Consider the following 25,841-nt stretch of genomic DNA (forward strand, 5'->3'; position numbering starts at 1 on the left):
GTGATTACAAGCACTTCATATGTTTCAAAGGTTTATCAACAATTACATGACATTTATGCAGAGTCAGTATTTGCAGTGTTGGCCCTTCTTTTTCAGGGCCTCTGCGATTCGACTGGGCATGCTCTCAGTCAACTTCTAAATCCTGACTGATAGCAACCCATTCTTTCGTAATCACTTCTTGGGGTTTGTCAGAATTATTGGGTTTTTATTTGTCCACCTGCCTTTTGAGGATTGACCACATGTTCTCAATGGGATTAAGATCTGGGGAGTTTCCAGGTCATGGACCCAAAATGTCAACGCTTTGGTCCACGAGCTACTGAGTTATCACTTTTGCCTTCAAAAGCTGCTGGAAAATGCCTTGTTCATCAAACTTTTGTTGGGTTGTTGGAAGAAGTTGCTGTCAGAGGGTGTTTTGGTACCATTCTTTATTCATGGCTGTGGCTTTGGGCAAAATTGTGAGTGAACCTACCCCCTTGGATGAGAAGCAACCCCACACACGAATGTCTCAGGATGCTTTACTGTTGACATGACACAGGATTGATGGTAGCGCTCCCTTTTTCTTCTCCGAACAAGCTTTTTTCCAGATGCCCCAAACAATCGGAAAGGGGCGCCATCGGAGAATATGACTTTGCCCCAATCCTCAGCAGTCCATTCGCCATACTTTTTGCAGAAGATCAATCTGTCCCTGATCTTTTTTTTTTACAGAGAAGTGGCTCCTTTGCTGCCCTTCTTGACACCAGGCCATCTTCCAAAAGTCTTTGCCTCACTGTGCGTGCAGATGCACTCACAGCTGCCTGCTGCTATTCCTGAGCAAGCTCTGCACTGCTGGTTCTCCGATCCCACAGCTGAATCCTCGTTAGGAGATGATCCTGCTGCTTATTGGACTTTCTTGAATGCCCTGAAGCCTTGTTAACAAGAACTTAACCTCTTCCTTTGAAGTTCTTCATGATCCTATAAATTGTTGATTTAGGTTCAATCTTAGTAGCCACAATATCCTTGCCTGTGAAGCCACTTTTATGCAACGCAGTGATAGATGCACGCGTTTCTTTGCAGGCCACCGCGGTTAACAATGGAAGAACAATGATTTCAAGCACTACCCTCCTTTTAACATGCCAAGTCTGCCATTCTAACCCAATCAGCCTGACATAATGATCTCCAGCCTTGTGCTCATCAACATTCTCACCTAAGTTAACAATTACTGAATTGATGTCAGCAGGTCCTTTTTTGACAGCAATACATTTCCAAGGCAAAGAAGGACTATGCAATTAATCTGCTCACTCTTCATAACATTCTGGAGTGCATTACTAGTTTTAAAAAGCTAGCTCGGTTCTGAGCTGCCAACTAGATTCAGTTGAGAAAATGTTTGAAAGGATGGTGGTGAAGATGGCCTCCATCTTAAAAAAACCATCCCACCCACTGCGTTCCACTGTGGAGACCATGGACAGCTCCATCAGAGGCCGACTGAGACATCCCAGATGTGAAACAGAATGCTACCGTAGGTCATTCATCCACTCTGCAGTAAGAGTGTATGACTACTCAGTGTAACTGGTACTGGCATTATCCTGGTACACAACAGCACCAATGCAACAATCAGTACCTGTGCAATAATAACTGGATGCACATTTGTATGTCTGTGTCCTTTATGCTGTTTCTTTGTGGAAACAAAATGTTCAAATGTTTTTTTTTTTTCATTATTTAACTGCTGAAGGTTACAATAATAGCCTTCTGCCTTCGAGTGTTTACCTGTATTATGTTTCCCTTATTCTCCAAGTGTACAGTGGGGCAAAAAAGTATTTAGTCAGCCACCGATTGTGCAAGTTCTCCCACTTAAAATGATGACAGAGGTCAGTAATTTTCATCATAGGTACACTTCAACTGTGAGAGACAGAATGTGAAAAAAAATCCATGAATTCACATGGCAGGATTTTTAAAGAATTTATTTGTAAATCAGGGTGGAAAATAAGTATTTGGTCAATGACAAAAATTCAACTCAGTACTTTGTAACATAACCTTTGTTGGCAATAACATAGGTCAAACGATTACTATAGGTCTTTACCAGGTTTGCACACACAGTAGCTGGTATTTTGGCCCATTCCTCCATGCAGATCTTCTCGAGAGCAGTGATGTTTTGGGGCTGTTGCCGAGCAACACGGACTTTCAACTCCCTCCACAGATTTTCTATGGGGTTGAGGTCTGGAGACTGGCTAGGCCACTCCAGGACTTTCAAATGCTTCTTATGGAGCCACTCCTTTGTTGCCCGGGCGGTGTGTTTGGGATCATTGTCGTGTTGGAAGACCCAGCCATGTTTCATCTTCAAAGCTCTCACTGATGGAAGGAGGTTTTGGCTCAGAATCTCAAGATACATGGCCCCATTCATTCTGTCCTTAACACGGATCAGTTGTCCTGTCCCCTTAGCAGAAAAACAGCCCCAAAGCATGATGTTTCCACCCCCATGCTTCACAGTAGGTACGGTGTTCTTGGGATGCAACTCGGTATTCTTCTTCCTCCAAACACGACGAGTTGAGTTTATACCAAAAAGTTCTACTTTGGTTTCATCTGACCACACGACATTCTCCCAATCCTCTGCTGTATCATCCATGTGCTCTCTAGAAAACTTCAAACGGGCCTGGACATACACTGGCTTCAGCAGCGGAACACGTCTGGCACTGCAGGATTTGATTCCCTGCCGTTGTAGTGTGTTACTGATGGTGACATTTGTTACTGTGGTCTCAGCTCTCTGCAGGTCATTCACCAGGTCCCCCCGTGTGGTTCTGGGATTCTTGCTCACCGTTCTCATGATCATTTTGACCCCACGGGATGAGATCTTGCATGGAGCCCCAGATCGAGGGAGATTATCAGTGGTCTTGTATGTCTTCCATTTTCTGATAATTGCTCCCACAGTTGATTTTTTCACACCAAGCTGCTTGCCTATTGTAGATTCACTCTTCCCAGTCTGGTGCAGGTCTACAATTCTTTTCCTGGTGTCCTTCGAAAGCTCTTTGGTCTTGGCCATAGTGGAGTTTGGAGTCTGACTGTTTGAGGCTGTGGACAGGTGTCTTTTATACAGATAATGAGTTCAAACAGGTGCCATTAATACAGGTAACGAGTGCAGGACAGAAAAACTTCTTAAAGAAGACGTTACAGGTCTGTGAGAGCCAGAGATTTTCCTTGTTTGAAGTGACCAAATACTTATTTTCCACCCTGATTTACAAATAAATTCTTTAAAAATCCTGCCATGTGAATTCATGGATTTTTTTTTTCACATTCTGTCTCTCACAGTTGAAGTGTGCCTATGATGTAAATTACTGACCTCTGTCATCATTTTAAGTGGGAAAACTTTCACAATCAGTGGCTGACTAAATACTTTTTTGCCCCACTGTATGTGCCGTAGGGCTGGGCGATATGGCAAAAATAGAATATCACGATTTTTCCAATATTTTATCACGATTTCGATTTTATCACGATTTTTTATCCATGAATAGCATAACTTCAATTGCGTATTAAAGAAGAGAAACATTGAATAAATAAACATTTATTCATATTAGGGATAATCAGCACAGTGCTAACACACTTATATTTTAAACTCACACCAGAGATGATAAAAGCCCTGAGAGAAACAATTACAAAAATCAGTTTCTCGTTTTTCAAGTAACTTAACATAAATTAAAATCGTAAACATATTTAAAGTGCAAACATGTCAATTGCAAACGCATTGTGCAAACATTAACTTGTTCAAAATACTATGTAGCTCCCAGTTGCTCATGTAGTGGATAGTTAAGCTCAAATACGGCTCTGATGTGCAGCTGGACCAGAGATCGCTTGTGGTAGCAAAAAACTGTGCATTCTGAATATTTTCTGCAACAAGTCTCTAAATAAAGTAAAATTTTCCCGTGCAGATTGGAGACAACCCACAGAAGCACTGATTTGATCTCATTTCAGAGAAAAATAGAACAGGTTAGATGCACCTAATAAATAAAATTACTAACAAACTCAGGATTCTTTCTTTGCTTCACTGTTCTGGTGCTGAAAACATCACTAATGCGGATCAAAGGAGACACACAGATGAATGCACCTCTTATTTATTATTTGGAAACTACATTTACTGCAGCTGGCAGAGGCAGAGATTGTTTCTATTGATACACGGATTTACAGAATCATTTTAAATTGTAATAGGGGAAGACTGCAGGAGGGTCCCCACCAAAAACAAGAAACTACGAGTCTGATGAAACCCGCTGGTTTTCCATCAGGCAGTCACGGGGCAGCTCCAACGACCCAGTGACCGAGCTCAGTCGGTACCGACACTGGCTCGGCAGAGGGTGGACGAGGCGACGTCGTGCTCTGCTTAAGAAGAAGTGTTATTTTCCTGCTTCAGAAGAAGCGTCCAACGTGTTTTACGCTTTCTCCGAGACATGTCACGTCGCTAAGTTGTTAGCGCCGCGCGCTAAGGAAACCCTGCGTTCCTCTTCGGAACGAAAACCTCGTTGTCGCTCAGCCGCGGCCGAAGCCATGTTTGTTCACACACAGGTGAAAACAAGCGGGGCACTAATATATTACTATGACTCACTCTGATTGGTTAAGGGTCAAACAAAGGCGTGTCATTCGCCTGGGGTAAGTTCCCTTTTCATTCAGAGGCAGAAATTCAACAGCAGAGCTGTGAATCGTGATAAAAAGGTCTCTCAAAAATGACAGACCGTCAGATGTGTAGATCGTAAAACGGTCTAAAATCGTCATATCGCCCAGCCCTAATGTGCCGCCTTACTAAGTGAACATCCCCACTCTGGGATCAATAAAGTTTATTTTATTCTAAACACATTTAGCCACTTAAACCACTGACCTCGAGCTCAGAGTCACTGGATTCAGGCTGACTGGCTGCTCCGGCCAGAAAGGGCAGCATAGGCTGGCCCATCTTTGCCATGCGAGAGATTAGCTTGGCTTTGGTGGCATCTGGATTCTGAAATTAAATGACAAGTGTTTTCCCAGTGTGACCTTTGGGACCTTCATTTAGATAACATATTTAGTGCTGCTGATTACCGCCAACTGTTCACTCAGAGAATTCGACTTGGCACGAAGCGGTGGCTCCCTTTGGGAAAAAACAGAAGTCAGAGACAGGATAGGTTCCAGTAAGCAACAGCAAGGTGGTGGGAAATAATTCTATGTTCTCAGACTTGAATCTCACCCTGGTCTGCCTGGACCTGATGCAGTAGCTGGTACAGGTGAATCGGACACCAGGTTTTCCATACTGGGAGCAGGAGATGGAACAGCAGAGTCTCTGGAACTAGTACTGGTCTGATCTGAACCACTGTCTTTGGAAAACTTCACCTGCAAAGCAGGAGCAGTGAAATTCCCATCATGTTCCATTAACAGCACAAGTCACCAGGAGGAAAGAGATGGTGGAAGATGTTTCACGTTCTTAAACACCAAACTATGAGAAGAGATCAGGAGAGATGAAGAGGAGTGCTCAGAGATACCCTTCGAAGCTCCACTTCAAAGATTAGAGTGCTGTCGGTGGGGATTCGGTTCGAAACACCTGTAGACCCATAGGCTAGACTGGGTGGAACAATAATGAGACGATGACCCGTCTTCTTCATTCCCAGCATCCCTTCCTCCCATCCCTGTCCACACAGACAACACACGAGTGTAAAGAGACATGAACATGAATTCATTAGGCTCCAAGAAGCTGAGGCAGTAGTAGAAGATCCTACCGACCGGTTTAAACTGGATTTTTACCTGCTAAGTATTAAATGTTTACGGATCACTTTGTGCAATAATTAGATTGGTGTTAATCCAAAAAGATAAAAACAACAAAATGCTCTCAAGTAAAAGACGACTGTGAGAAGAGATCTTTATAAATGAGCAACACACGCTCGAAGAGGAGGAACGTGGACATTTTACTGACTAAACCAGGTTTTCACTCACCTTTATAACTTTCCCAGCTCCAATTTTAAGTCGTAGAAATTTCTCTTTGCTCCGATTGGAATCAAAGACCTGAAATCACATTTAAAGCAGAATGAAACTGCTTTCATCACGTTACGCCAGTGTACAAGAGAAGAAGTGAAGTGAAAGGGAGACCTGTCCCATGGTGTGGTTCTCTAGGAGCCAGCCCGTATAAACCACCTCCAACAGGTCACCGTTCTCCACGGCTTGGCCTTCACCGAGTCTCAAGTCCTGAATCAGCACCGAGTCTAGAGAGGATGTGCTGTTCGCTTTAGCCAAACAAACCTGAAAAAGAAATCAAAGTGGATCTAAGTGTCTGCAGACCAAAGAAAGATCTGACCCAACAGCAGCACTCGTATGTGAGGAGCAGGAGTCAGACTGATGAGATGAACTAGGGCCATGACACTACGGACCTCCAGCGTTCTTCTGACTACACCTGGAACCAAACAACAACAACACATCCTCCTAATGACCCCAACAGCTGTGGAACCTCCTCTGTCTGACCTTGTCAGCCTCTCAGACGGTTCTGGAGGACTTCTGATCCCCTCGTCTCTAGTGCTGCTTCAGCTCATCGATGTTCTCTGAAGATCCCACCTCAGTGGTCCAGACTGGTCTGGACTCGGACTCTGCTGCTGTGTTTGTGACCACTGTTCTGTTTCATGACCTTGTAGAACTATCTAACCTAAAGGTGGTTGTTTCTTCTCCTGCAGTTCTCACCTCTCTGCAGAAATCTGCTGCACTTTTCTCCGATTCAAACATCAGGGACCAGTTCTGCCTCTGGTCGTCGTAAAAGGTGCAGTAATTGTTTGGCTGCACCTATAAGGCAGAAACAAAAGTAAGAATTTTAACGTTTCCCTTTTATCTCAGGAACACTTCTAATCTGCACTAGGGATGCACCGATGGATCGGCGTTTGATCCCAATCGGCCGATAGCGCCCCTATCGGTTTTGATCTGAGTTTTCAAAAAAGATCAAAGCAGACCGATCAGGTAGGGTTGTCACGGTAACCAGTGTAGTGGTGAACCCCGGTAAAAAAAGTTGACAAAAATAATAACCGTCTAACAAACATATATTATCTCGGTGGATTACCGTGGCTGCGGTGTAGGCGCGGTGACCCTTACCAGCCTCCGTATCATCTGCTGAAGTTGCCGGCGGCACATGCGCACTTTGTTGTTTACAACCAATACTTTCTTGAAGCTAAAGCTGAAATAATGGTCAAAGGAGGAGACGGCAGCACTCAGGACATTTATTATCCCTCAGACAAGACAAAGTGGGAAGTACGGGCATCTTTTGGATATTTGAAGAATGCCGAGGGACAGCTGATAGAAGACGGCTATCCTGTTTGCAGCACGTGCAGAAAAAGTGTCTGTGAAAGGCAGCAACGCTTCAAATCTCATGACACATCTGCGTGACCATCACCCACAACTCTACAGTCAACGCAAGGCAAGCTAACGTTAGCGCTTTAGTTAAACTGCGTGATCCGAGGATTTGGGTTGAGGGAGAAAGCAACGAGTCGCTATATAAAGCAGCCGCAGCGCCGCTACCTGCATATAAACCGTGTCGCGGACACCGCCATGTTGAAATGACGCTATGCATTACGGGGCTCCCAGGGGCAGATAAGAGTTGGTCTCTCTCCGAGAATAATTATGACTTTAACAACGATTACTGCCTGATGACATTTTCCCACATCTGCAAAGCTCACTGGAAGGACACAAACCGAGGACAATATTTTCCTGATATAGGGTTTATTACTCAAGTAAGGGTAAAAAAGTATCTGATCAGAAGACTACTTGAGTACTGAGTATCACCTGATCTAATATTTTTTAAATGATGACATCAAACTGACATAAAATAAGAAGTTACGTGCAAATATTGGCATTTTAAAGACTAAAGGGGAAAAAAGTAAACAAATAAACAACATCATTACAAAATAACACATTTTAGGCAAAATTTAGACACAAACTGAGGACTGACATACAGGGTTTATTTAATTGTGTGAAAATGTAGCACGTTTAAAAAAATACTGCGATAATACCGAAAACCGTGGTAATTTTGGTCACAATAACCGTGAGGTTAAATTTTCACACCGTGACAACCCTAATACAGACCATTTTAGATTAGGTTACATTTCCTTTATTCCCAGATTATGTAGTTAGTAGCACTCATTATAATGTTGTAGAACATTTCTGGCCAATCCACGTGATCGGTATCGGTGATCGGCAGCAAAAAACCTGATCGGTGCATCCCTAATCTGCACCCCTCCATGACTCGACTCACCGTGAAAATAAAGCCCCCGTGAATCTTTGCAGCCGTCACTTGTTTCTGCTGACTCAAGTACAAAAGCACTTTGTACTGAGGAGAAGAAGAAAGGTCCTGGTTCATTAAAAGCACAAGTCAGACCCATAATCTCAGCCAGGTGACCAAATCTAACCTCTTTTGTTGCGTGGCTGCCCAGCACGGCTGCTCCCAGCTTCCCCTGCTTCACGTACTGTCCACTAACACTGCTCAGGACAAGAGGGACAACACAGCATTTCACTGGACTCACAACGTGACCCGTTAGCAGCTTCAGGCGGGCTCTGAGTACGCCTTCAAGCTTGTTTAACTCAGATTTAAAGACGAGAAAATAAAACTGTTCTTGAACAAAAGTGTGAAATGATCCTAAACTCACTATCTGAAGGCTTGGACCGCTGAAGCAAACAGAACTGCAGGAGCTCCAGCAGGGGGCGCTGCTTTCTGACTGGCTGCTGCAGAAACCATGTCACAACTAATCAGTGAAAACTCCATCAGGGTCATGAGGTTCTGGTTCTGCTGGTCTCACCTGGACCGGAGCTCTTTTTGGGCTGTTTGGGGGCTGTGTACTGGAACGACTCGTTGCCCTGACTAGTGTCTTGGTCTAGTCCAAACAGGGAGGCCAACTTGGCTCTAAAGGACAAGAAATACTCAAATTAACAACATATATCGAAAAACAGTAAACTCTCAGCACACACACACACACACACACACACACACGATGAGGAGGCAGCGGGTTTAGGGTTCTGGACGACTTCTGATCCCCTCGTCTCTAGTGCTGCTTCAGGTCACCGATATTCTCTGAAGGTCCCACCTCGTTAGACTCTGCTGCTGTGTTTGTGCCCACGGTTCGGTTTCATGACCTTGTTTGGTCCCAGCAGCAGACGTCAGCCAGACTCCCGTCAGAAGACTTTGGTATCCAGAGGAGGTCGTAGTGGACCCAGTGAGTAGTGGCTGCAATACCAGCCCAAACCATCAGCCCTCCACCACCGTGCTGCCAGCTGGGATCAGCCAGAGAGCCCCAGCAACAGCATAAGACCATGCACAGGAAGGTGGAGATTTGAACCAGAAACTCTGTGGCTGTTAGAAAATGGCGCTGGAGGGCAGCTGTATGAGTGTTACCAGAGGAAGATCAGATTACTCGGTTTGTCTTGAGACTGAAGGAACTGACCTCTGACCCTGTTCTATACAGAGACGTTTATGCAGGTGAACATCTAACCGTCAGACCTGTGGACAGATGCTGTAGCTGCGTATGCTAACGCTCAGCCTTCTGTCTGCGTTAAGTGCTTGTTATCAATAAAAATACTGAACTGAACCTTTAAGGTAATCCCAGAAGCGTCCAGCAATATGTGTGTTTTCTGACCGCTATTCTGGTGAAGTCCACAGGTGATCAGAGCTGTCAGCAGAAGAATCCCTCTCTGAAACCATCAAACCTCAGCCGCTTCCTATGTGTACTGGCCTCTAACCAGAGGGCAGACGTGCAGCAACACAGAATAGGTGATTTATTTAGCAACAAAGAAGCAAAACGGTGATCAACCACACTGTTGTTCGTTTTTTAATCTACAAATCAGCTGAAGGTGCCGGTACTGACCCCTGGAACTCCTTCCACTGGTAATCACCGCCGTCTCCCAGAACAGACATGTTGAAGAGCTTGGGGGCCTCATCTCCAACGGTTAAGAGTTGGGATGAGGAGGGGCAGGATCCAGCGCTTCGCTCCAGGTTTAACCCCAAATCTCCGGTCCAGCTCTGTAACACCTGTGTGGCAGATTCAACAGCGCCGCAGAAGATGGGACAAGCACATCTATGCTGACTGATGACTGCGGCGGCTCAAGTTTTCGCCTGTACTTGTTTAACAAGTAGCATGTGAGAGGACTTAGTGGCAGAAAGCCCTCCTCCCTCCTGCTGCTGTTTCACACAATGGTCGTCCAGAAGAAGAGGGTCACATGGCTCACTGGGAAGGTTTAAGTCTGCCTCATCACTGAACATCTGTTGGTTCCTCTGCAGCATCTAAATGTGTTTCCAGCCTGAGGGCCACCGTCCCTGTAGACCAGGCCAGGTGTGGTTTCAGCCTGGGTGTTTTCACTTATCGCATGTTTAATATGAGCTTAGCTGGGTCCGCCTTCACAGCATATTATATCCACACTCTGGTTTTAAATACATAAATGAGAGAAGCTTCATTTATTTATTGTCTCTTTATAGTTTGTGGTAAACAACAAATGAAAAAGTTGACTTAAGCGTCAACAAAAAAATGTTTTGATTTTTAAAGGAAAATGAATGGTTTCTGATAATTGTTTAATTACCTGTAAACCTTGATTCATGAAACTGTTTACATCTTATAGAGAGAAACTAGTGATAAGCGTGTTTAACTCCAACATGAAGCGTGAGCCCGTTTAAATCAGACTTCAGGTCAAAGTGCCTAAAGGCCTCATTTATGGAGATCAGAGGAGGAGGCATGTGATAACTCACTGGTGTTGTGTGGAGATGCGTTTCCCCGCCCAATAGCTCCTCAGTTTTCCCTCCAAACTCAGTTCATTTTAACACGTTCTACCAGAAAACATGTTCGTGTCTGACAGCTGCTATCACCACGTGTCCAGGAGGAAAACTGGGCCCCGTGTTTCATCAGCAGCCTTCACCCGCGGATAACAGATCCGGAAGGGTTTCAGCTCATCTCAACAGAAGGAAACAACCGTCTCAGCGCGCCGGGGGGGGGGGGGGGGGGGGGGGGGGGGGGTTATGGACGGGGAACATATTTGTACGCAACACCAGAGCAGAGGGGCTGGTTAACCTGAATAACCTGAGAAAAGAATCCAATAAAACACACTTATCACACGGCTTGCAACAAAACCACCCTACCAACATTAAAACGTGCCCATGTTAATGCATGATGTGTTTTCTGTTCTATGATACAAACAGAAGATCACTTTAAATATTAAATCGTGTGTGTGCTGTCGCGTCAACCGCTTCAAACCACGATAGTCACTTTTTCAATTCACCAAATGATCCAGCCTAAACCTCGGTGGCACACTCGCTCCAATAATACTAAAACCAGGTTTGTATGATAAAGTGTTTTACTGAGCTAGGTGTCTGATTATTTACCCCACAGCCCAACACAAGCACACACACAGCAGCTTTATGTTTACAGGAGCTAACCGACAGGCTCAAATGTTTACTGTTTCATTTAAAAACCTTCAGAGAAGTGTTATTAGCTTGTTAGCTACAAGCCTAAAGAGTTGGGTCAATGCAAACAGACTCACCCCCCCGTGGGTGATAGAAAGTCCCCGTCCTCGTCGTCCCCGCCAAACATCGTTACAGATACAAACCTTGTCCTGCTCACAAAAACAAACACAGAGGTGTTAGATGTTTAACATGACTGATTGTGACTTCCTTTTCCGGTTTGAGCTGAAATCAGCTGACTCTCCACCTGATGATGACGAGGCTGAAGTTGGCTTCCGATTGGGGGAAACGGCTAAAGAGCCATTACACCCCATTTTTCTCTACTCTGACCATCTTTAATCTGCTCTAGCTCAAAAACTACAACACCCACACTATTCAAACCTGTTCTAGATTATTCTACAATAATAGCAGATTGCATACAACCTTGTTTGGGATTTGTGAAATCTTTCCCTGATTTGTGAAACTTCAACAAAGCCAGATGTATGTGTTTTTTCAGCATCTGGCCAACGATGGAACAGATGTAGCTCAAAAACTACAACACCCACACTGTTCAGACCTGTTTTAGATTATTCTACAATAATAGCAGATCAAATAAAACACAGTGTGGGATTTGTGAAACCTTTCCCTGATTTGTGAAACTTCAACAAAGCCTTAAAAAATCGGTCTGCGCATGCCGCATAGTAGCACATGTCAACGAGCACAGATAGTGCGACTATCTTGAAAATACGCCTCCAAAACAATTCCTCCGCTCCTCCATTGTTCTAACGGCGTAGTCTTTTTCTCCCGGGCCGGCTCTCAGACAGGCATGGACGTAATTTTCACTTTAGAAGTGGGGGGGACACGGGGGTGGCGGTGGGAGGGGTATCTTTACAGTATGTTCTAATAGGAAACAGGCTTCAACACAAAAGGTTGTTTTCTGCTTGGTCCTAGAGCTCAACCAGTGTCAATTTAATATAAAGTAATATTGTTTTTGGATGGTAAAAAGTGCAGGGGTCAAAACTTGACTTTGGAAAAAGTGGGGGGGACATGTCCCCCCGTCCCCCCCCCCCAAAATTACGTCCATGCAGACAGGAACTCCGTCATATTACCGTAATGTATCGTACACCTCTGAAAAGCGTGGAGTGTCACCTTTCTGAAACCAGGACTGAGGCAGTGGAAAGGATTGAGCATGGTGAGATGGATGAGAGGTAAGACAATCTGAGTCTCTGAAAGATATCTGCAAGAAAAAGATTTTTTGTATGTCTTTGGGAATGGAGAAATATAAAATACCTGAAAATTTATTTTTTTTGCAGCAAAAAAGCGGAACTTCTCATGAAACTGAAAACAAATGGAAAGACGTTCAGGTATCTGAAGTTCTCTGGAATGTGGGAGGATAATAAAGTTTGAGGCTGAATATTTCTGCTTGTTTTTAATTAAGACACGCAAACAAAGTAATTTTTGCATAGTTGTGGCTGTTCTGTAACTGCTACATGTCACCGAAAAAATACAATCTGTGTTGAAGTTTCACAAATCAGGGAAAGGTTTCAGAAATCCCACACTGTGTTGAATTTGAACTGCTTTTATAGTAGAATAATCTAGAACAGGTTTGAATAGTGTGGGTGTTGTAGTTTTTGAGCTAGAGCAGATTAAAGATGGCCAGAGTAGAGAAATATTGGGTGTGGTAGCCCTTTAGCCGTTTCCCCTAATCGGAAGCAAACTTCAGCCTCGTCTGATGATGTGTGAGATTCACCGCTAGAGAGCGCCAAAGACCACCACGTGAGCCCCAGCTGCAAGTCACAGGAAGTCTGATGAATGAGATAATGTCAATTCCTGTTAAAAAAGAAATCAAATATCTAGGAGTTAGGATAGTTGCAGACGAAAAACAAAGAGAAGAAATCAATATGAAAGAAAAAACTGATCAAATACAAAAAACTCTGAACCAATGGCTTAGCAGAGATCTTTCTATTTGTGGGCGAAACTTATTGTCCAAGTCTGAGGGTATTTCCCAATTGATCTATCCATGTCAATCCCTTTATATCGCTCCAAAAACAGTGAAAAATATTAACACTATTATATACAAATTTATATGGAGAAATAGAACCCACTATATAAAAAGATCCCAGTTAGTTAAAGAACATAAAAATGGAGGTATGAAATCTGTGGATTTTGAAGAAATGCTGGGAACATTTAAAACAATGTGGCTGAAAGAATTTCTAATAAAGACAGATTCAATTTGGTTTCATATTCCAAAAAATGTCTTCAAGAAGTTTGGGGGACAAAACTTTCTTTTGAAATGTGACTTTGATTTAGCGGTCGATCTACGTCCCAATCCTCACCTATGGTCATGAGCTTTGGGTAATGACCGAAAGAACGAGATCGCGGATACAAGCGGCCGAAATGATTTTCCTCCGTGGGGTGGCCGGGCTCAGCCTTAGAGATAGGGTGAGGAGCTCGGACATTCGGGAGGGACTCGGAGTAGAACCGCTGCTCCTCCGGATCGAAAGGAGCCAGTTGAGGTGGTTTGGGCATCTGGTCAGGATGCCTCCTGGACGCCTCCCCGGGGAGGTGTTTCGGGCATGTCCTGCCGGCAGAAGGCCCCCGGGTCGACCCAGGACACGTTGGAGAGGTTACATCTCCAATCTGGTCCGGGAACGCCTTGGGGTCCTGCCGGAGGAGCTGGTGGACAAGGCCGGGGAGAGGACGGCCTGGAGCTCCCTAGTTGGGATGCTGCCCCCGCGACCCGGACTCGGATAAGCGGAGGAAGACGAAGACGAAGACTTTGAAATCACTAAATTGCCTTTTAAATTATCTGAATTTCACAAACAAGTATTGCATTATTGGAAGATGGTATTTACCCATAATTTTACTCCACATTGTGCCGCCTTGTGGAATAATCGAGTAATTGTTTCAAACAGAAAGTGTTTGTTTAACCAACAGTGGTTTGACCATCTTTGTACACGATATTATGGATAAAGATGATGAAATACTACAGCTACAGAATTTTAAATACAAATTTAATAACATTCAATGTTCTCTTCAGGAATATGAGAAAGTATGTAAGGCTCTACCAGTGACTTTGATGCAAATGATAAAAAACACAATTCTCTTCTCTAAAGTTCAAATAAAACTTCCTAATTTATTAATAGGAGAATTGAACATCACAGAAAGAAAATGTGAAAACAAATTTTTAAATGGAGCCTTTAAAAATATATCTATGATGATTATGATAGAAAGATTAAACTAAAAATACTAGGAAATCCAATAATTGAAGAAAAACAATTAAAATTTATAAAGTGGCCTATAATGCCCAAAGTAAAAGAAATGAAATTTCAAATTCTTAACAACTACTATCCATCAGCAGAGACACTGAGGAAGAGATTTGGTTTAGAAGTTGACCCTTGTGAATTCTGTCAGGGAAGCCCTGAAGAAATAGAACACTTGTTTTTCAGCTGTCCTGTCAGTAAGAGGTTTTGAGTCCATTGTTGGTTAAGAAATAAAATAAGAGAACTTGATCGTTTTACAAATGATGATATTCTTATTTACAATTCTAAATTAAAGGGGAATAATTCATTGTTAATTAACATTATTATTATTATTATGGGTAATAAATACCACATCCACAAAAGCAAATGGAAAAAACAACTGCCAAACATGAACTGTTTCACAAATGAATTCCATATGTTCTTATCCACTTTGGTTCATATAAAAAATTCAAATGCAACTGCAAAAGCCATTTGTCATGCTGCAGAAAAATGTTTAATTTTGTAATCTTGTACAGCGCTTTGTGATTTATATCTGTGAAAGGCGCTATATAAATAAACTTTACTTACTTACTTACTTTGTGATATAAGTGCCTCTTTTTTAAGTTTCTTATTTGTTTTTCTTTTATTGTTACTAAAGATGCCTTGTATGTTTCCATTATGTGTTGTTGTCTCACGAGAAATTGTAATAAGCATTTAATGATAATTTTTTAAAAAAAAAGGACGTCTGATGAATTCATAGACGCCTCATTAGATGCTGGAGAGCGTCGCTACTAGACTGGCAAGCCAGACTAAATAAATGTATTATTTAGTCTGGCCACGCTCCATTGACGGCTCTCGGTTGTGGGGCGGGTTCTACCGTTGTCTTTCAAATGATCTCCGCATTCCACTCGACAATGAATGTGACATTGGCTGTGTTCGAGATGAGCCACTTCTGCGCAGATTAGACCAGCGGTGATTGGCGAGCAGCGCATGCCGGTTGGATTTGAGTCCAACATGACGCCGACTTGCTCTGACGTCATGCATACGTAGGCAACAATAGCCTCGTGAGATCAAGGCGGCCGCAGATTTTGGAGCAAGGAGCTGCAGTTGCTCTCCATCAGCTGCAAAACCTAGGGGAAGACGGGAAACGCCTGGCTCTCACCTGATCTAAAATCTGATTGGTTCACATTTTGATCCAAACATCTGGTGGTAGAACATGAAATGTTAGTTGGTCACATGTATTCTGTAAATCATGTTACGTTGATGATGACAACTATATAGGCCATAAAGAGAAATGTGTTTTGTTTTCTTTTGTCACGTTTCCTATGAGCACACTGAAGCTACAGCCAAGGGCGGAAATCCCATTTCAATTTTGGGGGGGAAATAAACAGTAAAACTTCAGAGAGTAATTTTTGGGGGGGTATCCACCGCTGAAATCCCACCGCCACACCTACAAGATCCCAAGTTTTTTTTTTTTTTGCGCCGTTTCCCGAAGAAGCAGCGGGAACTACTATGTTGTCGCTTGTGATCACAGCCGGTGGGCAGCAAGGAGGAGCAGGCAGGGCAAGGTGAAGATACAGCATAAGTTACCGAGTTTAAAATTAGAAAGGTAGGAGTGGATATAATGCCTTTTGGTTGACATGTTTCAGTAGCATTAAGATAAATAAGTGTTGACAATCTTGACAGGGTTTCCTCCCGTGCTTATTAGGCCAGGTCCCCCCCCCCACCACCACCACCACCACCACCAGGCTAATCATCACTTATTCATGTAAAATTTATTTATTTTTTCATGTCTGACTTTAACCGCATCTAATACTGTATTGCGATGTGAGCGCAACACAGCAACAACTTAAGATCGATGTGTGAGCAGCCTGAGAGGTCGGGTGTTTCATCTGAACCCTTAAAACCTCCAGCAGGCTACGCTGCACTATTGACGTGTTAGTGCGCGGCGCTAACAACTTAGCGACGTGACATGTCTCGGAGAACGCGTAAAAACACGTTGGACGCTTCTTCTGAAGCGGGAAAATAACACCTCTTCTTAAGCAGAGCACGACGTCGCCTCGGCTCGTTCACAGCCGAGCCGGACTGAGCTCGATAACATTGACCCAGCACAGCCACTGGGTCGTTGGAGCTGCCCCGTGACTGCCTGATGGAAAACCAGCAGGTTTCATCAGACTCGTAAAGTTTCTTGTTTTTGCTGGGGACCCCCTGTATTTTACCGCTCCCTCCTGCAGTCTTCCCCTATTAACATTTAAAATGATTCTGTAAATTTTGTGTATCAATAGAACAAATCTCTGCCTCTGCCAGCTGCAGTAAATGTAGTCTCCAAATAATAAATAAGAGGTGCATTCATCTGTGTACCTCCTTTGATCCGCATTAGTGATATTCTCAGCACCAGAACAGTGAAGCAAAGAAACTGATTCTTGAGTTTGTTAGTAATTTTATTCATTAGGTGCTTCTGACCTGTTCTATTTTTCTCTGAAATGAGATCAAATCAGTGCTTCTATGGGTTGTTATTTAGAGACGTGTCATAATTTCTCCCCAAGCAGACCGTGAAAGCGTACGTGTCCAGAAAAAGGAACTTTTGATCACCTTGGTGAATGGAATAATAATAGCGGAATAATCCTGGAATGACCAGAGAACATGAAGTGACAACTTTTTTTTTTACTGTGGTGGTGGTCTGTCATAAAGGGATCTCCGACCGGTGATCAAAATCTAAAGATAATCGGTGTCTATGTTTGACATTTATGACCACATCTGACATATGTCACCTAGGCAACGCCGGAGCGGCAGAGCTCCAGCGTCACACAGGGGTTCACAACGACACAGGTGGGGAGCGAGGGTGCAAAACCAGAGGGACAGAGACACCAGAGAGCAGAAGTTTGCCTGCAACCTCTTTTATTAACTAAATAAAAGCCCGTCTAAAAATATACAACTAAAAGTTTGAGTCCATAAAAACAGTTTAAAACGTTCTTCAAAAAGATCCCAAAAGATAGTTGGGCTCCTCCCAGATCCACAACGTCACGAACAGGATGGGAAAGGCGGCGTCCCGGCTTCAGCGTCCGACTCCAGCAGTCTCTGGTCTCGCTCTCAGCAGGCACTCGTCTCAGGCGTGCTCTCCCGGGGGCTCTCGCCGCTCCTCCCTGCCAAAGACAGAACACTGGGGCAGAACTTTTGTCTGTACTGGCGCAGTGCAATCTCTATCTCGTAGGATCGGCCCATACGGTGCGTCACCCAGCATACAACAGAGGAAGCCGTTTACTCACGGATGCAGGCAGAGGTCCAACCTCTGCCCTGCTGTCATTCAAAGGCGTTGCTCCCACTCGTTGTTGCTGCACGCCACGGATGAACCGGTCCTCCTGCGATCCAACGCGTTCCGTGCTACGTCCACCTATTAGTCCAGTCCCTCTGCCTTCGGGTTTCTTTGGTCTCTTTTTCCTCTCCTGCTGCAGTTCTGCAGCTTCGTCCCTTTATCAGCCCGCTAATTATGCGCACCTGGTGCGCTCTCCCAGTCACGCCCACCTCTTCAGGTGACTGTCATGTCAACAGTGGCAAAAACGATCTAAACTAAACAGGCACATAAAACCAACAACACACGGCAAAATCATGCAATAACACAAAACTGTTAAGAAATTCCAACAATTAATAAAAGAGTTTAAAGCAACAGAAAAGCACACATTCCACTGTGTGACATCCCCCCACATTTTAACTGTGACAGTCCCTGATACATCACTCCAGTGGCCGATAACGTGCTGGTGGCTGACCAAGGTTAGACCTTGCGGAACGCCGAAGTTCTGGCAGTCCTTCAGGCTGCAAAATAGGCACGTTGGTCATAACACAATAGAATGGAGGCTCAATTACCGTCTTAACCCCTGGGCCTACCTCATCTATCGGTTGGATACTGTCCACTGCTGGGGTGGTGCATAACTTTAATGCATTTCGGTGAAGGACTCTCTCTCTTCCCCCTTTCTCTGGCTGCACTTTATACACCACACCTGTATCCCCGACTCTTTCCACTACAACATGTGGTTCTGAGGCCCAACCTGGGTGCAACTTTCCTTGCCCCTGCCTGTTCCTGTCCCTAATCCAAACCCTCTCTCCTGGTGCTAATGGCAGAGCCTGTGCCCTTTTGTCATAGACCTTCTTGTTTTGGTTGACAGCAGCCGCCATATTTTTCCTTGCTGTTTCATAAGCAAAAGACAGTTTTTGGTGGTGGTCTCTAACCCATCCTCCAAGATCATTACAAAGTGATCCCTGTTCCACTCCTAGGTTAACATCCACTGGCTGTCTCAAATGCCGCCCAAACATTAGGTATGATGGAGCGTACCCTGTGGCGCTATGAACTGTGTTATTGTATGCCTGCAACAGCTCGGGGAGGAGTTCTGGCCACCTCTGCTGTCTCTCTGCCTCAAGTGAACGCAACATATGCAGTAGTGTCTGGTTCAGTCGTTCAACCCCTCCATTTCCAGCAGGATGATATGGTGTGGTTTTACTCTTTGTGTTGCCATAACACCTGCATAACTGATACATTAGTGCAGACTCAAAACTAGCCCCTCTATCTGAATGTAGCCTGGCAGGACAGCCAAAAGGCTGGATCACATGAGTCCATAGGGCATGTACTGTCGTCTGTGCGGTCTGATCTTTAGTGGGAACTGCCCAAGCATAGTGTGTGAAAAGATCAGTCATAACCAAAATGTTCTGATATCGGTCTGTGGGCCTCCCTAATGTGAGGTAGTCCAGGGCCACAACGTCCAGAGGATACGAGACCACAATAGGCTTTAGTGGGGCTCTAGGCTGATCTCTATTTCGCAGGCTACAGGCAGCACAACCTAGATGGAACCCACGCACCTCATTCTCCATGCCGGGCCAGAAAAAGAAACAACGTATTCTGGACAGCGTCTTCTCCACACCTGCATGTGCAGCCGCCTCATGGTATTTCCTCCACACCTCTTCCCGCTTTCCTACAGGGCAGAGGACTTGGAACAATGTTTCATTGGTGTTGGTGTCCATTACCTCCCTACAGAGCACTTCCCCACGAAGCCGAAGCCTTCTCCACTGGTGCAACCACTTCTGCACAGACTTGGGCAGCGTTCTTCTCACCCCCGCATCAGGGAGTGTCTCCTGAACCACGTACTGCTTCAGTATTTGTAGTTCCCCATCTTGTTCTTGAGCGTCCTTCCAGTCATCCATCTGTGGCAAAGGCTCCTGTCGCTCACTTGAGAGGGCGTTACAGGTGGTTGCACGGGCTGCTTGGCAATCTGCTGGAAACCTGGAAAGGGCATCAGCATTAGTATTTTCTTTTCCCGCCCTGTACTTGATTTCAAAATCAAAGGAAGCCAGTTGTGCCACCCAGCGTTGTTCTGCTGCCCCCAGTCTGGCAGTATGGATGTGGGCAACTGGATTGTTATCTGTATACGCCACAAACTTTGCCCCTGTCAAATAGTCCTTGAACTTCTCTGCAATTGCCCATTTTAGGGCTAAAAGTTCCAGTTTGAACGAGCTGTAGTTGGCGTCATTCCGCTCGGTGGGGTGTAGACTCCTACTGGCATATGCAACCACATGTTCCTTGCCGTCTCGTACCTGGGCTAACACAGCGCCCCAAACCTTGGTTACTAGCATCAGTGTAAAGTACAAACGGCTTGGAGAAATCAGCATAGGCCAAAATGGGGGGGGGGGGGGGGGTCTCACGAGGGCAGCCTTCAAAATTTCGAATGCTTCTTGACATTTGACGGACCACTGAATCTGCGTGTCTGATCTTTTATGGCAAGGACGCCCTATTAGAAGGGCATGCAGAGGTTGAGCCAACTTGGCAAATCCGGGGACAAATCGCCTGTAATAACCTGCTAGGCCTAAAAAGGCTCTGACCTGACGGGTGGTAGATGGAACAGGCCAGTCCTGGACAGCCTGGATTTTCTCGGGATCTGGTCTCACCCCATGTTGATCAACAAGATGCCCGAGGTACTTTACCTGCCGCTGAAGCAACTTACATTTGTCCAACCTCAGTCTCAGCCCATGTTGCCACAGTTTCTGCAGAACACTCTCCAACTGTTGCAGGTGAGTAGAGAAATCAGGTGAGTAGATGATTATATCATCTAAATAAACCAACACCGATTCTGACAGGTGGCTGTTTAAACACCGCTGCATCAACCGTTGGAACGTGGCGGGGGCGTTACAAAGCCCGAGAGGCATGCGATCGAACTCAAACAAACCCAGAGGGGTGGTAAAAGCAGTTTTCTCACGATCCCGAGGGTCCATTTCTACTTGCCAGTATCCGCTGGCAAGATCCAATGTCGAAAACCACTCTGCTCTGGTCAAACATGTCAGGGTCTCCTCAATTCGTGGCAATGGGAAGGCATCTTTGTGAGTTACTGCATTAAGTTTTCTATAATCAACACAGAACCGCCAGCTACCATCCTTCTTCCTCACCAACACAATCGGGGCTGCCCAGGGACTACTACTCTCCCGAATGACCCCCTTATCCAACATATCGGTGAGTAGTGTCTTAATCTCCTTGTACATCAGTGGTGGTAATGGACGGTACTTCTGTTTAATAGGTGGCGTGTCACCTGTGTGGATCTGGTGACGAACCAGATCTGTTTTTCCATAGTCCTCCTCATCCACAGCAAACACTTTCCACCATCTCTGAAGCAGGGCCTGCAGCTCTGCCTTCTGCTGTGGGGTCAAATCCATACAATTGGTTAATTGGCTCACCTCCTCATCAGGGATTGCAGGCTCCTCTGGTCCAGCTGCCTCCACCACACCCACCTCCACCACGCCATCAGATCCCATCGTCAGACTAAGGTCATTGTCCCTCTGTACATCAGAATCCTCCACCTGGTACAGCTGACCCAGCTTCTGGTAGCGACCTATAATGACTTCATGCGGGTGGGGGTTACAAAGTCTGATAGGAAGTCTTCCTTCTTTAACTACAGCTAGAGTTCTGGCTATTCCCCAGGGTTTATCCCCAGGTAGAGTGTCCACCAACACCAAACGTTCTGCTCCGCCCCTGCCTCCGCGTGCTCGGCCCCAGACTGTAACTTCACAATTTGGGGGCACCCGAACTCCTCTGCGGCTGGCAGGCCAGACATAACCCAGAAATCCATCAGTTCGGTTAGCAACAGTCTCTCGGCAGATAGCAAAAGCATCCTTCCAGGCTCTGTGAGCTTGGAATGTCTGGGGAAGAGAAGCAGACTTGCCTTTGGTGAAGACAACATCCCAACATGCACTGATCACATTCATCCCCACAATGACAGGGTGTGTGGAGCAATCATTTTTCACAATTACAATCCCTTTTCCTGGTATTTTAACACCTTCCACTTCGAAATCCATAACGGCATAACCAGTATATGGTATTTCGAGCCCATTGGCTGCTTTTAAGGCAAATACTAAGGGTGTGTCAGTTTTATTCACTTCTGGAAAATGAGTGTCCATCACCTGTTGTTGCACCAATGTGACCTGAGAGCCTGTATCCAACAGTGCAGTCATCTTAACTCCTCCCATGCACACTTCTGTGAGGGGACACTGTCCAATGAAAGATGTGGTGGCCCTTTGTTTACTGGATATACACATTGTCCCCACCACCTGGGCCTCAGTAGCAGGGCTACTTTGTTTAACGGCGGTGGTTGGTCCAGAGTGGTTTGGCAAAACCGGGCAATATGTCCAGCTTGCTTACAGCGATGACATATGGGCTCCCCATCCCGTGTCCAGCTATTGGTGTAACCAGAGCGCTTCAGCTTAAATCTTGGTTTATTAGGAACTGGACTTGTCTGACTTTGCTGCGGCAGGAGAGGTTTAATCTCATCAAAAACATCTCTTACGATTTCTCTCATTTGACTCTTCACATCGTCCAGAATTTCTTTTTTTAACTTCTCCTTCCAGTCTGGTTCACCCAATGGTTTATTCCTTACGGACTCACCCGCTGTGAAGCAAGTAGTTTGCAGTCCTTGGCATCCCAGCTGTTCCTCTTCTAACAGTAAAGCCTCCCGATGGACAGTTGCAAAGTCATCTTCAGGGTGGTGCCGCACATAAGCTCGCAGAGTCTGTGACAGTGGGCCTTCACACAAACCCAACAGCATCTGCTCCTGCAAGCTCTCCTCAGCAGGTGCGTGGTCAGGGCTGCGCCGCTGTAGCCTGCAATATAGCTCCCTTAATCTTAAGGCGAATGCTTTCACCGACTCATTTGGTTTCTGTATACAACTGAAAAACTGCGACCTTAACACTGCCACAGGAGTATTGTCACCATACAGAGAATCCAAATACTCAAAAATTTTCTTAACTCTGTTTCTGCCTGCTTCTTCCAACACAGCAACTTGACGTTTTGGCTCACCACTCAGAGCCCCAATTAAGATTTCTATCTTCCTGGGTTCCTCCATCTCTTGAGCATTTAACAACCCCTGCAGTTGCTCCTTCCAATCCCCATATGAAACATCTGCATCCGGACCCCTGTACTTTGGTACCCAAGGGGCACCCGGATACACAGGCATCATCATTCTTGTCTCCGCCCCTAGGCACACAACCCTGCTCCCAAACCTGTGTCCTGCCAACAACGCCAAATTATGTCACCTAGGCAACGCCGGAGCGGCAGAGCTCCAGCGTCACACAGTGGTTCACAACGACACAGGTGGGGAGCGAGGGTGCAAAACCAGAGGGACAGAGACACCAGAGAGCGGGGGGGGGGGGGGGGGGGGGGGTGGGGGGGGGGGAACGGATGGACTATAATTTCTCAGCAATTAAAAACACATTTGTATTTGCAGACTAACTTTTACGTTGTGGTTTTAGAAGACAATACAGGTTTACTGATAGCATTTATGTGTTTACAATAACTTTTGTGTGTGTGTGTGTGGGGGGGGGGGGCAGCTTTGTGTGAGGGGGATGTCTACAGCTGATAATCTTTACTTATTATTACAGTCATGTCTCCATATACAATATATGATATCCACAAGCACGTGAGGATGTGTTTCAGCTGCTAACAGGCACCAGAATTAAAAGTGAAAATTGAACAAGTGTGAACGCTAACGCCATATCTTCAGCCATCGTCACCCCCGAGCTACACATGCAGGAAATTGTGTCCGACTTAAACGCCGGCTTTCAGCCTCTCCCCCTGCTGCTTCCGTCTGCTCTCGTCTGTTTTCCAGGCGAGGCGCTGCTCAACTCGAGCACGGCCATCCTCTTGTTTCACTCTGTTGCATCATCCCACCCACCAGGCGTGTAGAGTGCCATGATTGGCCCACAAAGCAGATAAAGCTCTGTGATTTGTTCACTAAGCAGATAGAGCACTATGATTGGCCCACCATTATGGACCAATCACAGCTCTTTATGTGTTTGAAACCCCTCTAGAGAGCTGTGATTGGCTAGCCAGAGTCCTGGTAGGAGCTGCGGAGGTTCCAATGGAGCATGCCTAGACCAAACTTTGCAAAGCAAGAATTTGGTCTAGTTCACTAGACTACGTCGCCACCATATTGGATGGGTCTCTTCACTTTCCAAACACAGTGAGCAACTATGCCCGTTTTTTGTGCAGCCTACCGTCACAACAATTGGCGTAAAATTGAAAACAGATCACGTGGGATTACTAGTGACTTTTCTGACCTACCTGATGGAATTTTATATTTAAATTCCCTTATTTTAATTATGTTTATATTTTAATAAGGCTTGAGATCACAGGTGATTAGGCATAGCATTCTGGGACGTGCAGGGCCATGTTGGAAAGCTGATGAGTGCAAACACACCGTGAAACAAATAGTACTGTCACAGAGAAGAAGCGGATTCGGGTGAAAAAGTGTTAACATTATAAAATCCCCAAAAAAGGATGCGGAATATACATGGATAGGTTAAACAAAGACGTCGGGGCCGGTATGTGGACAAAATCAGCATTATAAATTGTTTTTATCCACATGAAAGACCCAAGACTGGAGCACTGATGACATATTGTTGCCGCTGCAGTTCTGCATAACAAACATTTTCGGCTTTCTTGTTTGTGGTGTGAGCGGATGTAAACATCCGGATGAGAAGTAAACATTTTAGTTGCTGGTTTTTCTAGTAAAACAATTTGAATTATCATCTCACAGCAGAAGTGTAGCAGAAGTTGCGTTGTGTATCAGCACCCGCATTAGCTCACCAGCATGTGAGTGTAGCCTGTGTGTGTGTGTTTGTGTGTGTTTTGTGTGCATGCTGAGGTTGAAGGAAAGAAATGATGTATAAAAACCTACACCATCTGTAACTTACCAGAATGAAAATACTCCAGGAGGTTATGTTTAGTCGCCTTACAGCTGCGATCCAAGCGAGCCGACTACACTCTGTTAAGCTAGATAACTTGGTCTCCGTGGTTTTGCCTCTAAGCGGAACAGTTAGCTAGTTTTCCACCTTTATTCCACTGGCGATCACGTGTGTCACCCCACAACACATCAACGATTTAGCAAAGTTGTGTTAAATAACCGATCGACTGAATAAAAGATTAAATTAAGCTGCAAGAACGAGACTGAGCACGCGGTTTACAGTAGTAACTCCATCATGGCGGACGCGTCGGTGATGACATCACAATCACAAGCCCTATTATCATGCCATACCATGTGTCTGATTTTGTGAAAAAGCTTGATATAAAATGTGTATTTAGCTGGGTAAGCCCCTTCCTCGGTCGAAACAAATGCACTGGGGTGAATGGAGACCCATCTGGTGACCTTTAGCCCTCTGGAGGCAGGCGTTGCCGATTTGCAACGTTAAAACCTACCTGGTTACTCCACATACGTGTTTCATGAGCATTTTTTAACTCAGAAGTTCCCCTGAAGGACTTAGTTGTTAGTCCTTTTATCAAAACTTATTTTGAGCCTGAGAGGGTTAAATATCTGACTGGTGCTAACGCAGAAGTCAGTCACCAGCCCCATTTTATCCCACTAGCAACACTGCAGGACAACTACATATTATCAGTTTTTACTCTATCAGTATTTACATTAGACCATTTTACAGTAATATTACTTTAGATTTATGACACTTGAGTCACCAACACAAAACATATAAAAATAAAACTGCATCTGATTCATCGTTTACAGAGAAAGTTCAAATGTTCCGTTAGGAAGAGGTACGGGGCTTCCTGTTCCGCTTGGCTCGGCGTGTGCCCCGGAATCGGAAGAACTCAAAGTGTCTGCTCTGGTCCATGTTGGGGAAGGGGGGTGGGCCTGTGTGAAGCCTCTTGATGAAGTGGACCTCTCTCTGGTTCTCCCGAGTCCTGGAGG

General features: G+C 45.1%; 2 protein-coding genes across 9 annotated transcripts in view; both read right to left on the reverse strand.

Moving 5' to 3' along the window:
* fkbp15b (FKBP prolyl isomerase family member 15b) overlaps positions 1–11,633 on the reverse strand; it is a 58,541-nt gene extending 46,908 nt beyond the window's left edge. For 3 of the 7 annotated variants that reach the window (XM_015974445.3, XM_015974447.3, XM_015974443.3), the window contains exons 1-12: positions 11,476–11,633; positions 8,751–8,854; positions 8,601–8,676; positions 8,364–8,433; positions 8,210–8,284; positions 6,652–6,750; positions 6,070–6,219; positions 5,917–5,985; positions 5,469–5,612; positions 5,177–5,319; positions 5,032–5,080; positions 4,835–4,951 (exon numbers count right to left, since the gene is read on the reverse strand). In XM_015974445.3, the coding sequence (XP_015829931.3) occupies positions 4,835–4,951; positions 5,032–5,080; positions 5,177–5,319; positions 5,469–5,612; positions 5,917–5,985; positions 6,070–6,219; positions 6,652–6,750; positions 8,210–8,284; positions 8,364–8,433; positions 8,601–8,676; positions 8,751–8,854; positions 11,476–11,525 (1,146 nt within the window). In that variant the 5' untranslated portion in view covers positions 11,526–11,633. Of the gene's footprint in view, positions 1–4,834; positions 4,952–5,031; positions 5,081–5,176; positions 5,320–5,468; positions 5,613–5,916; positions 5,986–6,069; positions 6,220–6,651; positions 6,751–8,209; positions 8,285–8,363; positions 8,434–8,600; positions 8,677–8,750; positions 8,855–9,812; positions 10,926–11,475 lie in introns of those variants that run through there. The other 4 variants (XM_054736744.2, XM_054736743.2, XM_070546263.1 and 1 more) reach the window with 3 other exon arrangements.
* Positions 11,634–25,523: 13,890 nt separating this feature from the next.
* Positions 25,524–25,841, reverse strand: part of fgf17 (fibroblast growth factor 17) — a 3,073-nt gene continuing 2,755 nt past the window's right edge. For both annotated transcript variants that reach the window (XM_054736741.2, XM_054736740.2), the window contains exon 5: positions 25,524–25,841. This exon is cut by the window's right edge and continues 127 nt beyond it. In XM_054736741.2, coding sequence (XP_054592716.1) covers positions 25,678–25,841 — 164 coding nt within the window. In that variant the 3' untranslated portion in view covers positions 25,524–25,677.

This window comes from Nothobranchius furzeri, chromosome 17, assembly GCF_043380555.1.
Source record: "Nothobranchius furzeri strain GRZ-AD chromosome 17, NfurGRZ-RIMD1, whole genome shotgun sequence".
In the NCBI taxonomy this organism is placed as follows: domain Eukaryota; kingdom Metazoa; phylum Chordata; class Actinopteri; order Cyprinodontiformes; family Nothobranchiidae; genus Nothobranchius; species Nothobranchius furzeri.